Below are 16,217 nucleotides of genomic sequence, written 5' to 3'. Positions count from 1 at the left end.
TTCACCCTCTGCTCCCAGTCCAAAGTTAGTTCACCTTATTTTAGATGTAGGTCAGCTGTAAATGACATAGAACATTGCCATTGGCAGGCAGAAAAGTATATTATAGAGCAACTCAAGCCAGACATCAGAAACAGTGATGATTACTTCATGAAATTGTGGTTGTTAGGGGACGCTTGCTATGAAGGTTTTTTTTAATATAACTTTAAAAACTGATTGTATAGTGTGGGCTTTCTTTTTCTTTTAGTTCTTATATACAGTATTAAAATGTAAATGTTTTAATACTTGCATTAAAATGTAACCTTCCAATAGGGCTGACCAAGGTCGCCTTCTAGACTACGTCGTGCGATGGGGAAACCTCACTGAGGGGAAGATCAGACTCTACCTGGGAGAGATTCTGGAAGCTGTGCAGTATCTTCACAACTGCAGAATAGCACATTTGGACCTAAAGGTAAGGAGCGAATGGAATTTCCAGCAGCGTGCACCATTCCAGGCGTAAAAACTTCCTTCTAGGAAACTGGCAGCTGTATGAAGGGGGGGGGGTGGGCAGGGAGGAGCACTATCCCCAGATGCTTTAGATCACTCATAGCCATCAAAGCAGAAGCTTTGAATTCCCTATGCTTTCCTTTTAAAGCTTGCTGGCCATTTCCTTTGTGCTGGAAATAATTGCTGTCAAGCACGGTTGTTTTGTTTTGGTTTTTAATATATATTTATTTTATTTTTCCCAGTGAAACTTGCAGCAGAAGTTCAAATGCAAGGTTTTTGTTCTCTCTCCGTCATAAAGCAAATAGAGTAATTGTTTATCCACCCTCTATTTATAATTGCTGTACTTTAAGATTAAGTTGCCAAACACGGTTTTCTGTGAAATTTTGCAGAGCTGTTATTGCAAACACTTGCAGTCTTATCTGGCAGAGCTATATTTCCTGCAAAAGTTAAAATACCAGCAGCTAAAGCACATTAATGGCACACTTCAGTTAGCAAGAGAGTGCCTGCCAGTCAGTCTGGGGAAAGGACTGGTAGGACTGCCTAGGAGCTTTGCAAAGCTGCCTACAGCAGTGATCCTCATCATTTGTAGCTGTTTGTTACTTTCTTGAGCTAACAGTGCAGGCTAGGAAACAGTAATTTTGGAGCACCAAATGTGTGTTAGATTGACTTGAAAAAACACTTTTTTTTCTTTTGCTTTTATGTTTTCTAGCCTGAAAATATTTTGGTGGACCAGAGTTCCTCTAAGCCAACAATAAAACTGGCTGACTTTGGAGACGCGGTCCAGCTCAATACCACGTATTATATCCACCAGTTACTTGGAAACCCAGAGTTTGCAGCTCCTGAAATTATTCTTGGAAATCCTGTTTCCCTCACTTCAGATGTTTGGAGCATTGGAGTGCTCACATATGTCCTTCTTAGTGGCGTCTCTCCTTTCCTGGATGAAAGTGTAGAGGAAACTTGCCTGAATATTTGCCGCTTAGACTTTAGTTTCCCAGATGACTACTTCAAAGGAGTTAGCCAGAAGGCCAAAGATTTTGTATGCTTCCTGCTTCAGGATGATCCAGCTAAGCGTCCCTCGGCTGCACTGGCCCTCCAGGAGCAATGGCTGCAGCTGGGGAACAGCAAAAGTGCTGACAGCATTGACATATCCAGACTGACTTCGTTCATTGAGCGGCGAAAACACCAGAATGATGTTCGACCCATCCGTAGCATTAAAAACTTCTTACAGAGCAGGCTCTTGCCAAGAGTTTGACCTTGCTTGAAGTTCTCTCTCATTCTCTTTCACCTGCCAATCAGACTGGAGATAGACTCCTCCTGCCAATCAATCAGACTGGAGATAGACTCCTCCTGCCAATCAGCTGTTGACTTGAATTTTGAGGAAAGCAAACCCCGAGCCAACCAGCTGCTAGCGAATGTTCGTGTGCAAACGCATTCCAAGGGGACCACGCAAGGTGGCGCGTGGGACTTGCAATGCAGACTTCACTGGGGTGGAGGACGATAGCACTGTACTCTGCAAACGCAGTCACGAGTGATACAGTAACAGTATTTTATTCAGGTTTCTGCAAAAAAATAGTTTTTTTAATAAACAAGAGTTGAATTTTGCAAGTGAACTTAACTACCGTTTTCAAGATTTATTCAAGGAAGAAATGCCTATGTTCAAAGCACTGGTGTCAAACAAAAATGAAATCACGCCTGGAGAAGACTCACCAAAATGGCTGCCCATTGATAAGGCTTCCATTTATAACATCTGGTTTTCACTTGGTCCTAGAGCTTTCCAGTTGCCTCGCCTGTATGTATCTCACGTAGCAGTGCACTGAGATCAGACTCTGCTTTTAAGTGCATCCAACCTCAAAGTTTTTGCATACAAATAGAATGAATCGTTTTGCTCTGATAAAATGTAGGCCTTACTTGTATATAGACTGTTACCTGCCTTCGGTCTGTAATTTTTTTCCCTCCTTATCCTTTTTTCCCCCCTCCTTCCTAAATGGTGGTATACCACTGTGCGGGTCTTCAGTTTGGGTCAGTGTTCACTGTCCCTTTTGAAAAGGACGTCCGGTTGGTGCCCAGCTTGCCAACCCGATTGTCAAGCAGTATACAGCAGGATGAAATACTGTAAATGCACTCATTTGGGATTTTGTTTTATTTCATATCATGTGCAATGTTGTGGCTTTAACATTTTATGCAACTATTTATGAGGACCTCTGTTGTAACTGTAATAAATATATAGAAAAAGCACATACTTAGTACGGCGAGCTTTATGGTTTTGTTTGTGTGTTTGGGGTTTCTGGGTGGGCAGGGGAGGGTGTGTTGTACCACACTGTCATTATTAGTTTAAGATGAGGATTAGCATAGAATTTAGTCAAGACTAGTCAGTTTTAGGGATTGTTTAAAAGAGAGAGAGAGAGATTCGTATCCCAAATCTCAAACCAGTTAAGAAATAGGGTGACACTTTTTAAAATTTATTATTATATTCAAAATGCCAAAGTATGACTTTCCCAAAATCAGTCTCAACACTTGCTACTTTTTAAGAATTTTCAAAACTGTTTACTTCTTTCTGTGAAATGAACAAATGACTTTTGTGCTCTTTGGTGAAGAATACATTCAAAAAGTAGTGGTCAGATGATGAGAGTCTGACACGTAATGTAATTGTCTTAGTAACTGTTTTTAAGGTTGAAGTAATATTAACGTGAGCTATTTAAGAAGACAGAGATGGTTTTCTGTGCATCACTGAGTTCATATGGGTGTGTTGTCATCTATGTTTGTGTGAAATGCCATGTTTAAAGAAACCAAGCCGACATCCCACAATAGTTAGATATATGGGTCTTAAGCCATAACCTAGCTTGGGTTAGTTTTGAGCTTTGCGGCTTCCACTGTATTCTATTTATTCCTTTTTTTTTTTTTGTAAAGTTGTACAGAAACTTTTTAAAACAACTGACTTCAAAACTGGATGTGTATTCGTACCAACCTCATATCATTATGTTTGTGTATTATTTTCCTTTATTGTTTTAGTTAAATTTTTGCTTTATTTTGCATGTATATTTCTTTGTACAGTGACGTTACATGTTTACACAGTATGACGTGATGTAAATACTTTATTTTGCCATCAGTTATTTTGAAAAAAATTAAACATATTTGACATATTTGTCTGATCTCTTGCTTTAAGGAGTTTGAAAGTAGGTTTGGTTATGTTTTAATTTGGCTCTGTATTGGGAAGAAAAAAAAAAGTACATTGTTTTATTGCCATAGAATTCATTTTAATTCGCAATGATGTATCTTTATTTCATGCCTTACAAAATAATATTTGCCTTTGCTCTAAGTGTTGAATGCTTTGTAGTGTCCTGATTGCTTTTATATAAAACATGCATAACTCTCTAACTGTGGAAATTCATTACAGTCTTTATTAGCTAGTAAATTCTGATCAGCAGAGTTTTCTTCCAGATGTTCCCAATTAAAGACCAAAGGATTATAATTTGGTTTAATATTAAACCAGGGAACAGATTTCCCACATCTTCATAATGAATCTGGAAGGCCTTAAAGGAAAAGTTTATTTCATCCATAAAGATTTGGGTTCTCTGTTCACATCCTATAAGGGATGAAGCAGAAAGGTTTTTCATTCATTTTGTGTATTTAGCACTCTCCCTTTTCTGTTAACACATTTGCAACTTGAAGTCCAAGGTCAAGAAACAATACAGATTGTTTTTGCTTGTCACTGCATGGTATACATGACTTATTTACACTTTTTATTCTGCTGTTATGTGTCAGTGATGAAACTGCTCCTTTATACCTCACAATTTACTATTGAGACAGAAAATTGAGAGAGACAATTTACATTGAGACAGAGAATATTTAGGGAAGATGTACTGCCAAGCATGAGCCGCTGGAAGCTTTTTCCATGGCAAGGAAATAGATGGCAGCATGTTCTGTAGGAGGGTTTGTATCATTGAGTTCTCTAAAATACTTCTTTCTTGACTGAAAATACGCTAAGCAGGGGAGAAGTTACCCAGGTGGTGTACCCAAGAGAAGTAGCGTGCTTGTAGGTGTTTCCAGTAGCAGGGAAGCGTCCCCCTCATGGCTGTGGAACTTGTAATCATTTGTGAGCCAGAGTGCACTATTTCTAGCACCAGTGTGAGAGCTCCGTTACTTGGGAAAGCTAACGCCTTTTAGCAAAGTGGGGTTTTGCACTAAACTTAACTCAGAAGTTGTTATGCCAATGGTAAGCAGAGAAGCTGGCTAAGAAGTACTTCCGTGGTGGGGGAAGCAGTCAGCACTGCCTTACCTATCACATACTTGCCTGTGCTAGTGAGGAATAGGATTACAGAGCCTGGCTTTTGTTTCATGTGAGTACAGATGTCACTTAGTATAAGCTATCCTCATTCTCAGGTGTGACTATTGATCTTATAATGAATAGAAGAGAGGTAAGTGGCTGTCTCTCTCCAGATCCAACAGCCTGTTCAGGCCAGGGCACAACAGATCCTCCAGAATGGCACAGCAGAGGCACTTGGCTTCCTGCAAAGATTTCAGTACCTGTGCAAACCTGACTGGTGGTATTAGGTGCCTGAAAATATAATAGGATGTTCTTTACATGTAATGTACTTCGTGATATTGTCAGAAGCATTAGAACCCTGCTGCTGAGGCAGTCAGGATAGGACTCCATGTAAAAGACGGGCTGAGGAGTGAGAAATGAATGTAAGCAAGGACACAAACAAGGGCTGACACAAGTTTAAGCCCCAGGGCTCCCAAAATCTTGAGAGAAACAAGGGGATGTACTTGATCAGTGGGTGCAGGTAGTGAAGTGTATGAGGAGCTGTTATTCAGGGAAGTATTTGGACAGTCAATCTTTGCTACAAATAGCTGTGTATTTGTGTTTTAGGGATTAACGCAAGGAGTGTTGTCATCTCTCATCCAGTCTAGAAGATGAGCTAAACTTTATATACCTTTCCCATTTGTGTATAGACTTAGTGTGTGTGCATGTGATTAATTTCTCTGCTATAGGGTTTCATTTGCACGTGGAGGTAGGTAAAAACAAACAAAAGCTGTTTCTGTATTTGTTTAAACCACCTCTAGACACTTTGGCGTTTTTGACAGAACCAGTGCTTTATCCCTAAGGCAAACAGCTTCTGAATATTTTGCTGCAATTGGATCCTGATGGAGGTTGCATTAGAGCACGCGTGTGTAGCAGCAGAGGGTGTACTTTCAGTGCTTCTTGCACATTCGCAACGGCCCAAGCAGCCAAGACAAGGAACTTTTTCTGGGCACCGTAGTGCACCGTAGTGCAAGAGCGTGGTGATCTCTCACCACTGCGGAGGAGCTGGTGCCCACTGTTCTGTCTCCTTCCTGGCAAGCCCACTCGCTTGCCCAGCACCTCAAGATTCCCATGCCTGGCAGCCACCTCCGTATTTCTTGAAGAAATGCAGCCACTGGTCCTCTGCGCCGTGCTGTAACACTGAGCTTCAGTACAAGGATAAGATCTCCCATTTTGATGCCTGTGGGCCATGACCATCCACAGGAGCTAGGAGCCAGACGAGTAGGAATAGGAGAACGTGCTCCCCGCATGATGTCTTTTGTCCTCAAAACAGGAACACTTCTCATCTTCCCTGGTTCACTTCCCTTATCCTTACACAGAAAGCTTCAGCAAAATGAGCAGTAGGGGGAAAGCTGGAGTTACTGAGAGCAGCCTATTCTCCTGTTCTCCTAGTAGTGTGAGGAGAGCCAGCACCCAGGCTGCTAATAATAAACTCTCATCAGCCAATTTCTGCCGTCCAATAAAAGAAGTCATTATGAACTTACTAGTATTAGAGAAAAGCACCGATTTTCTAGCTTTCCCCCCAGGTTATAGCTCAAAGTGATAAAACATGGTAGAAATGTTTGAAGTTAAAAAAAAAAAAAAAAATCAACTTTGAGCTATCTTCAGGAAAGATACCATATTTTTATTTATCTAGCTGTCAAGAGCAGTAATCTGGAAAGCTGTTTTCTTAATGAGTTAATGTGCAGTCTCCTCTTGACTGCTGGAGGTACTTTTCATAGTTCCTAGTTCCAAATTTTATTGATGGGAGGAAGGGAAGTAAAGCTCATACAATACTTATGTGTATGAGTATACAGGTACATGAGTTACAGTTACAAAATGGCACTTTGTTCTCTATTTCTTTGCTGAAAATCCCAGATGTTCAACTTGCTTTGACTTCTTTTGAGTTGATACTTCTTAGCATATTCAACCTGAGATCTTGTCCCCAAATTGAGTGGTAATTGTCAGTTTAGAGCCCATGATCACACATGTAAAGCTTGGATTCCCCCCTTTCAGCACATCCTGCATGAGCATTAGCTTTCAGCCATTTTATTCCCCAGACTAAGCGGAGGTATTACCACTGGCTTAGGGTGAGATTGTTCTGACGGAACTCAGCACAGAGGTCTGTTATATTAAACAAGTAGAAACTGACTGCTGTTGGCCTTCATTTTACTCTTCAGAAAATCAACCTAGCTCCCCTGACATTTTCAAAAACTTATTTAACAGGAGTCTATCCTGTCAAGAGTTTTCTTGCCAACTCCTGGAGCCATTGGACCCATTTCCTCTCATTCTGTGGGAGGAAACTGTCCAAGCCTACCTTGGACTCCATTGCACTGAGAACTGAATCCAGGTAATCTCTCATTCTGGTAAGAGGGCCTGGAGCTTTGTGTTGTTCTTGCCAGGAGTTAATAAATTAATTTATCGTTGTTTTCATTTCCCTGTAACACACTTCTACGTTCAAGTTGCTTCATAACTCACGCAAAACTTCAGCTTTGGTTTTTGTTCTGCATAAAATCCAGCCGTTCAGGTCAATCTTTGTACATGGTGGTTGCTACAGCTAAATGATATAAGGATGTGACCCTGGGGAAGTTGTCTTACTGGCTACCTGTCAGTTTCACAGCCTGTAGCAAGATTGTCAAGTTAGATCTGTTCTCTTTGCTGAGACCATTCTCCACTGCAATTCAAACAATAGCAATTAAAAATGTCCTTATGTTTGGATTCGCAATGTCATTTTAGCACATAATCTACTATGCTGTTACTTAGCTTCCATGTATGATGCTTCTGTTGGTGCTCAGTAAAAGCCTGAGTTACTCTGTGGATGTAGAAATGTGTTGCCTGGATCTACCACACAGTGTGAGGTGAGTATGCAAGCACTCACAGGAGAAAAGAAAATTGTCTATTCACTGGAGCTCCAGAGCATGTTCTCCCTATGCATGTTTGTTGCTATTTCTCCAGCTATCTCACTTCCAAAGGACTGTCAGATGTGACGAAACAAAGCGTACAGTCTCTGTGCTACTGAATTATGTGGGCACATGTGGTTTACAATGTGCTGTAAGAAAGAGTGGCAACTGCAGCAGAGTGCACGCATGCTGCACTTACTGCAAGAAGATGGATGTATGTTGACTGCATACACAATCCCTAGTAATTTTTTTTTTTCTAAATTCAGGGCTTGCAAACTAACAAAATGATATCTGCCCTTCCTTGCTTTCCCCCTAAATAGAAATACAGCAATGAAGGGGGACATAGGGAAATATTTATATGACCAAAGAAAGGAAGCCTGGTTTCCTAGGGTTTTGCCTCAGAGTTTAATTATGTGGTAATTACTGAGAAAGAAATAGAAGCTTTTCCACACTCATAATGTAACCCATAATGCTGCTAATATGCTGAGTGTGTCACCGGCGTCAAAGAGGAGTTTGGTTTACCTGTTCCTTCTTCCACAAAGCCCTGGTACGGCCTCTGTCCTCCACCTGGCCACCTAAGTGCATTACCTTGTTCCACCTAGTGCCTTGGAAAAGCCAGGGTGCTACGTCCAATCAAGACAGCCAGTAATTTCAAAAAGTACTTGGCGAGGCCAGGACAGGCAGAGGCTGAGGAGAAATAAAATGAGAGAGAGAGAAGTGGAAGACAGCAGGCAAACACACAAAGGAATCGACTGCAATGTCTCACTATGGTGCCAAGTTTAAAAACGCTTGCCTCCTTAGGAGTAGGAGTGGCCAACTCGGGGCTTTCTTTAATTGAGTCTGATCCCTGCCAGCACATTGCAGTCTGACCACTGGAAGAACGGGCCACCTACAGAAGCCACGGCTGGCCTGCCTGCACACGTTCTACTTTTTCACATGGAACTTTACAGCAAATGTCTAATTCATATTCTCTTTTTTCCTCCAAATTGATGTATCACTGTTTCCTGCCCCTTTGTGCTAGCTGTCTGATACGAGGCTGTGGCTGGCGTTACAGTGTGCTGCCATCAGCAGTTCAGCCGTGGGAAAGCCATCGCAGCCAACTTCTGACGTCTTTGGAACAGGACCGGAGAGCTGCTGATGAGGGAGGATGGCACCACCTGAAGATGTCAGAAAGACTGGCTTGGAAACATGTTCAAATATACAAAATAGTAATCAAAACCTTTATTCAAAAAAATATTTCCAGCAATTTCTGAGAAGCTAATGGTTCTAGTGGCGGCAAGATACAGCACACTGAGAATGGGTGGCATCCTTTCAAAATAATTCACTGTACAAGTTAAAAGTGTTCCCCCAGCAGTCTTTGCCTCTTGTCTTGGAAGCTAATATCCCAAAGAGACTGCGGAGATAAAGTTCAGGGAGGGGAAAATATCTTTATTTGGTATTTAATAAAGATATTATAAGTCTCTTTGAGTAAGAATGTCCTGGGATAGTTGGTACATGGCTGACCATGATTCCTTCTCAGCCTCCAGAGGATTTATGGATGGGTAGGGATGGCATTTGCCTGTGAAAGAGAACATCTGTTTCTGTTTGCATGATGTGACTTTTCCAGTTGTGGTGTGGTAGGGTAAGGAGTGCAAGTACTTGATTAAAGTTGAATCTTCCTCTTGAGTCCGTAATGTTTGGTTTGACAAATAATCAAGAAACATATTTTTCTCTGTTAATCAACTTCAAGGGTTGAGAGGGGTAACCTTTCACAAGGCCAAGACACCATCTGTCAGTTTAAAAAAATAAGGAGGAAATGGTAATGCCTTTTTCCATTAGTTCAGATGTGAACTCTTTCTGTACTGAAGTGCTTCACAGAAACTCTTTATCAGCTTTGCAAATCTATTCCTAGATAACCTATTTTTTCTAGTAATCTTGTTTTTATAGTTTTTCTTTTCTATCGCACATCAGACCCTGTGTTAGGAAACAACCATTGTGATAAATCTATTGAGATGTGAAGTGACCTAAAAAAAAAAAAAAAAAAGAGTATTACAATCACATGTGCATGCTGTGGAATCCAGTGCCATGGAAGCTGCAGTCTATGTTCTAAAGTGTTTTTTTTAGAGCTATTATTGTCCTATGTAATGCAGGGTTTTATTTTCCATGGCTAATTTTGCTCAATGTCAAACATCGACTTTTTGCCCACGTTAGGCAGAGAAGTATCAATTTCTACGATGTTACTTGAGCTTTTCCCTCTGTTATATTTTATAGGTGCAAGAGAAAAGCTTTCCAATTGGATGCAGGGCTATTAGATGAGGGATATACCCTGGGTAAATTTTGGAGGTCATCTGCAGTATAAAAGTGGGTTGTCTTAACTATAACCAGCTCTTGTATTTCTCTATCATGCTGCAGTGTTGTCATGGGGCATCTGCCACCCTGCTTTATTGCAGCTACTTCTTGTAGTCACTGAGACTTTTTCTTTTTAACATTCAAGAGTTTCTCCAGCCACTGGACTTGAAAATTACGTTATTTTACTGTGAAGAAGTGTTGCACTGGAAGGCACTGTCTTTAGCAGGGGTTGCTGTTCTCAGCTTTCTACTGGAGGACACAATCAATCCCCAGAGCTCTGTTTGTATCTCTCCGGGAAGCTCTGCTGGATCCGATCCCCCAAGATGTCTGTTTATATTTCTCCCCTTATAAGTTTTTCCTTTCTATACATAGGGGGCCATAAGGGGACATCCCCATGTCCAAAGTACCCTGTCCCAGAAACAAAGTGCTCAGGTGCTGAGAGCAGTTATGTTGGGAGGAAAATATATGTGATCTGTATGATCTAGCATTTAAACAGGAAATCACTGTATAAAAATTCATGTGAACTACTGTTGTTTCCTTAAAGAATTTTTCAAGCACGTTGCATGACCTAGCCTCCTTTTGAGGAGAATGAGCAGGCATTAGATCTTGTATCTGTCAGAGCAATGTGCATATCTCAGCTTCCTGTTTCTAGCAAGATAGCTGTCTTCACACTCTGGAGCTCCTGTATCAAAAGTCAAAACCCTTCTAGACGTTCACGACAGTGGTGTTTGGCTTAGCAAGGCTATCGCCATAGTTAGATGATGGAGGTGGGAAGGTAGCAGAGGTCTCTGTGTTGCACAGTTAAACCCCAGCCTGGTTTCTGACCAGGAAAATATGAGGTATGGCAACTGGCTGGAGTGTATTTGCCACTCTGTCAGCCACATTTAAGCTGTTTTTTTGAAATGTGTCAATTAATTCCAAGAACAAGTCAAATATGACATTAGATTTGGAGGTGAGGAAAAAAAGCTTTCAGAGGCTATAGGTTTATGTACAGAGACACCGGCTGTTCAGCTCGCCAAATCTGCTGCCACCTGCAGCCTTATCATTGGCATTTTAGGCCTCCCACTAGTTTGACTATACAAATGTCTCAGCTCCTATTGAGTTGCTCATTTGCAGCCAACATATTGCCACTTAAAAGTAGTTGCTTGTTTCTGGCTGAGTTGCCTACTGGGCTTTGTAACAGCTCTCTGTATTTGTTTGTTGAGTATAAAGTATTTTACTACTGGGTGTAGCTCTTTCTGAAGTCTGTCTCCTGGCAATATTTTCACTGAAAGGAAGTATAAATATATTATATTTACCTTACCATGATGCCGTTTTAGTCATGCTGCTTGAGTCATGCTAGTACATTTTGTGCCAGAATAGTACTCGAAGGTCAGTGGAGTAGGGTCTGCTCCCATGTTCACTTGAAAAAAACACAATAGTACAGGAGCACAAATAATGTTTTGCTAATTTCTTTTTTTTTTTTTCACTTGTAAAACACAATTGGTGGAAAAATAGCTTCACTATCAGAAGCTGGGGTTGTGCATTTGATACTTCTGTTAGATCTAATTTAGAAAGAAAGAAAGAAGGACGGAAAAAAAAAGAAAGAGAAGAAAGTGAAAGAAAGAAGAAGAGAAAGAGAAAGGAAAAAAAGAAAGAGAAAGGAAAAAAGAAATAGAGAAAAAAAGAGAAAGGAGGAGAGGAGAGCAAAGGAGAGGAGAAAGGAAATCCAGCACCGTTATGCTTGTATGACCTGTAGAGGAGTGCTCCAAAGCATACTAGAATAGCTTAGAGTAGATGGAGAAGGAAGCAGAATATCATACAGAGTTTTTTGAAATAACCTGAAGGTGAGGTATTTGGGGAACATGAGACACATATTAGCAGAAGATAGTCCAGGAGCTAGGCTGTTTAACATCTCAGAGCTGTGAAACTATGTTTAACAGAAGCAATGGTTGTACATTCTGTTCCTCATTGGTTTCCTGCTGTCTCTCTAGTATGGCAGATTCCTTTCTTCGCAAAAATGGAAGTTTAGATGGTCTCCCTTTCATTTCTCCTCCCAGAAAATGTGTCATGCCTTTAAGCTGTTGTTGCTAAAGCAAGTTTATTAACATATGCAGAAATCACTTAAGCTTTTCAAACAAAACTTGGGACGTAAGGATCTAATTATGTGATGGTATAGTTGATAATCACTTTAAATGTAAAACGCCCCACAAAAATTTGGTAGCAGCTTTGAGTATCTGCAAGCTGTCAACTTGAGGTGCCACTGAAAGTACCATTATTCTGATGTAACATAAATCCAGGTTGTTCAGAGGATATCTTTTAATCTAGAAACAATACAGAGGAAATAAAGGCAGAATCCACGACACAGTTCTCCTGAGCTTAGGAGGGAGACTACTGCTTTGCTCTTCAATTGCTACTCAAAATCCACACCTTTCTTCTGTAAATTGGCTGCAAGAGGAAGGTGCTGAACATCCCCTGCAAGCAGGGGGATTCTGTTTTTATTTCCACTGACTGAAAAAGGAGATGAGAGTGCTGCTTGTCCACACAGCAGGTGCTGTATGCTCAGCTGAGGAGTCTCCATCACCGTGGTATTTTCAGTATTTCTCAATGTTAATCTTCAAGCTTCACTTTTCAGATGGAGAAAGCTTCTTATTTCCTTTCCCCTTTTTTAACAGGTGGTAAAAGGATTTGCTGAAGATACATATGGTGCTGGCAAGTGCAAAAATAGAAATTCGTCCTCTGAACTCTTGCCTTGTATCCCACCCTGTGGGTGGTGACTCTGTTAGGAGATGGGGAGAAAAATGGCAAATAGAGCCAGGATGTTTATCTTTGCAATTCAGAATAAGCAAACTATCAGCCACACAAAGAGTCTTTCAGAAAGGGACATCTTCTGTTACTGTTCCTACTAAAAGCCATTCAGGTCAATAAGCTGGGTTATGAAAGGAGGCATGTACATTCTCGAGCCCTTGTCTCTTCATGACTTTTCCATCAGCACTGTTGCTCCCTTGTGTACAGGCTGCTGCTTTCTCTCGGTGGCCTAGGGTTTTACATCTGATTCATTCTCCTGCTTGTTGCTAACTCTCCATCTGAAGGAAGTTTATTCTTTTCACTGATGGCATTTTACATTTTGGGTTGGGGTGTCTCCTTCCTCTTAAAAGAATGAGCTCTTTTCTTTCCCTTAGTGATCCTGTTTTGCTGTTTTAATATAAAAACTGCAGTTCCTAGCATAGGTGACAGAAAGTGGCTTGCTCCTTCTACTTCAGAGGAGAAATACAAGGAGGAGAGTGCTCTGATCTTTGGTTCTGGAGTCTTAGTGCATCACTTACAGCTGCCAGGTCTTAAAATACTTACTTTCATTTGCAGCTAAGCACTTATGACTGTGAAACATATATGTTTAGTCATTGTTGTAAAGGCAGGCACTAACAGTAGGGAAAAAAAAATGAAAAAAAAAAAAAAAAGCAAATGCTGTGCCTTGTTTTTTGACAGAGATGTGTTGCAGCCTGATGGAGAAATAGCAGAACATCGAGTCTTTGCAAGCTGACTTCTAAGGAAAAAGAAGCCATGCTATGGACTCTTATTACAAGTAGGAAGTATCTTATTTTCAAAGAGCTCTCCAAACCCAAGGCCTGTCAGAGATTTTGTAACAGGGATTCCTTTTCCCAAAGATGTTGATCTTCTGTGCCCGTACCCAGGGCACAGAGGGCAGCTCTGCGCTAACAACTTGCTTGATGCTTCCAAAATCCTAATCTGTCCAGAGATCAGCAGGTACTGATGCTAGGCTCATTAATAGTCTTCAGATGGAAAAGGATGACCCATCAGCCCACCAAGTCACCTCTTGTGCACCTGCACAGGACAGCACCTCTCCTGCCCCCATCCCCTCCAGCCTGTGGCAGAAAGTTGCTGATGATAAGGATAATTGTTCCTAAAAGGGTCATTTTCTTCCAGGTAACAGAGAGGAGGGTAGGAGAACTTGTGATGGTGGGACAAAAATGTCTACATACCATTGGAGTTTGGGGGTATTTGTCTCTGGAACCTTAGTCAGCTTCCAAAAGGAAGGGAGGAGACAGAAAGAAAGGAAGAAGCTGGCTTTAGAGCTCAGTAATAGAGATGAAATTGCCTGCAACTCTGGGACAGCTCTGTTCATTGCATCTCTACTGTATTTGTGCTTAAAATATTCAGATAGCTGGGTGATGTTTTGACACATCATGTTTGGGTTTCCAAACTGCTGGTGGAGGACCAAGAGCTTTCTGTCGTTTGCGAGCAGGGAAAGGAGCCTGTTGAGCTGTGGCAAAGTCAAACGCAGACCTTGTTTTCTGCATCTCACAGAACCACAAGGGAATGTCACGGGTAGGAGAGGCACACTGATAACACCAGCCACAGAAGTGCGGGGGTGGACAAAGGAAATTTCCTCGTCAGCTTGTGAACATGATAAAGAGTGCAAATACGCAGGCATGCAAACACTGGCTACTTAGCAAAACACAGCGACTCCGAGTCTGTGGATTGTATTAGCCCAGGTGTTCACTGCCTCTGGCACACCAAGCTTGCCATCTTCCACTTTGGGTTTTTCTTCCCCTTTTCCCCGTGACCCTGCATAAATCTCATCAATGATTCTACTAAAAAAAGCACGGCATATGTGGAGGAGGGATTTTATCCTGCTTTTTGTGTGTGTGTGTAACTTGAGTTGCAAAGCTCACCTGGGGCTTTCCTGCAAGGAAGGGCTGCTGAAGGTCTTAGTATGTCCTCTTCTTTCTTTTGGAGCTCTGCCTGTCCCCTGATCCTGTTGGAGCACAGATGACCTCACTTCTCCAAGTTCCTACATCCCTGCAATATACAGTTCAGAAATCCCAGTGTTTTCACCATGCTCTAAAGAAGCCCCCAGGACTATAGAAGATGTGCAGAGCTCAAGCAAACATTCATGCCCCAGGACAGCGGGAAACTGAGGGAATCCATGCTTTTCCTGCTTGGATAAAGCATAAAGAGTTGATAAATAGTTATCCAGGTGAACTAGTCAGCCATGCTTGGTTGAGAAATATGGTATATGGGATAAATAATGTGGAAACTGAAGAAAAGAGTATGAGTAATCAGTTCTAACCATCCACAACTGTTTCTGGCAGGGGCAAAACAACCTACCAGGCAAAATGAATTAGGAAGGTGAACACAGCCAAAAAAAAAAAAAAAAAAAAAACACCTCCCACAAACAAAACAAACAAAACAAAAAAACACCCTACATAAAATACTTGCATATATACATATAAATATGGGCATATATATATACAACCCACTTTCCCAACCTCACTTTTCCAAATATCCATTATTGTTTTAAGCAAATGCTCCTGATCCAAGGATGTTAATGGAGGCATATTTTCAAAATTAACTTAACAAAAATAGCATAATAAAAAAAAAGTAGGCAGGGAACTCAACATTCCCGTGAAAGGGAAGATGTGAGTCAGTAACCATACACATTCCAGCAATTTTTTTTAAATCCATCGGTAATGTGGTGCAACAGTCAACAGGCGACCAATCTGGCAAAGCAAATGGTTGCTTCCATCTCTGAAATAGGAACATGTGGGTATTTTCAGAGCAGAAGACTGGATTTAGTGAACTTAGGCTGCGGCATTGCAATATATCTTCCTACAGTGTAATTAAGAAAGAATTAGTAGCCTTTGACTGTTGAGAAACCACTGGCCTCATTTAATCTAAAACAAGCGAGGAGGGGATAGGAAAGAATCTCTCAAAGGACTCTTTTCTTACGCTTATTAAAAATCCTGTATCTATGAAGTGAATTATCGTATAATCTGTGTAAACTTTACTTTTATCCATGGTCCCTACCTTTTACCCATGGTCCATATCTTAATGGAGAAGGGTTGGTTGTGTGGACCACCTCTTCACAGTCCTGGTGTTTCTACAGAAGTACAGAAATACATTGACTGCGTATGTTAAAGACGTAGTAATCAAACATGACATAGGAGTTGAAAGGAAGAGGCAGCACCGAGACAGACTCTTTGAAGATTACTACTACGATACAGACCATGCATGGGTGGTACATCACCATTTGAAAGTCACTCCAGTACTCAAACAACTTGGAAGATGTGCAGAGAGGTAACAACTTGACCTTTATAAATAGCTGAGTTATGCTTGATTTTTATTTTTTTTTCTTCTTGTGGCTTGGATATAGAGAAGCATACACAGCCTGGGTGACTTTGAAAACTTAAACGGAAATGAAACAGGAAGTCAGATCCTTTCAC

The 16,217-nt window shown here is 41.1% G+C and overlaps 2 protein-coding genes across 3 annotated transcripts in view; both read left to right on the top strand.

The window, feature by feature from the left end:
* Nucleotides 1–3,694, top strand: part of TRIO (trio Rho guanine nucleotide exchange factor) — a 248,601-nt gene extending 244,907 nt beyond the window's left edge. The window contains exons 56-57 of the mRNA XM_040548080.1: nucleotides 310–448; nucleotides 1,193–3,694. Of these exons, the coding sequence (XP_040404014.1) occupies nucleotides 310–448; nucleotides 1,193–1,735 (682 nt within the window). The 3' untranslated portion in view covers nucleotides 1,736–3,694. The remainder of the gene's footprint in view (nucleotides 1–309; nucleotides 449–1,192) is intronic.
* A 2,816-nt stretch (nucleotides 3,695–6,510) lies between these two features.
* Nucleotides 6,511–16,217, top strand: part of OTULINL (OTU deubiquitinase with linear linkage specificity like) — a 33,195-nt gene continuing 23,488 nt past the window's right edge. For both annotated transcript variants that reach the window (XM_040548088.1, XM_040548087.1), the window contains exon 1: nucleotides 6,511–16,071. In XM_040548088.1, coding sequence (XP_040404022.1) covers nucleotides 16,006–16,071 — 66 coding nt within the window. In that variant the 5' untranslated portion in view covers nucleotides 6,511–16,005. The remainder of the gene's footprint in view (nucleotides 16,072–16,217) is intronic.

The sequence above is a fragment of the Cygnus olor genome, chromosome 2 (genome assembly GCF_009769625.2).
Source record: "Cygnus olor isolate bCygOlo1 chromosome 2, bCygOlo1.pri.v2, whole genome shotgun sequence".
NCBI classification, from domain to species: domain Eukaryota; kingdom Metazoa; phylum Chordata; class Aves; order Anseriformes; family Anatidae; genus Cygnus; species Cygnus olor.
Note: the sequence above shows the minus strand (reverse complement) of the source record. Positions and strands in the feature narration are given on the sequence as shown.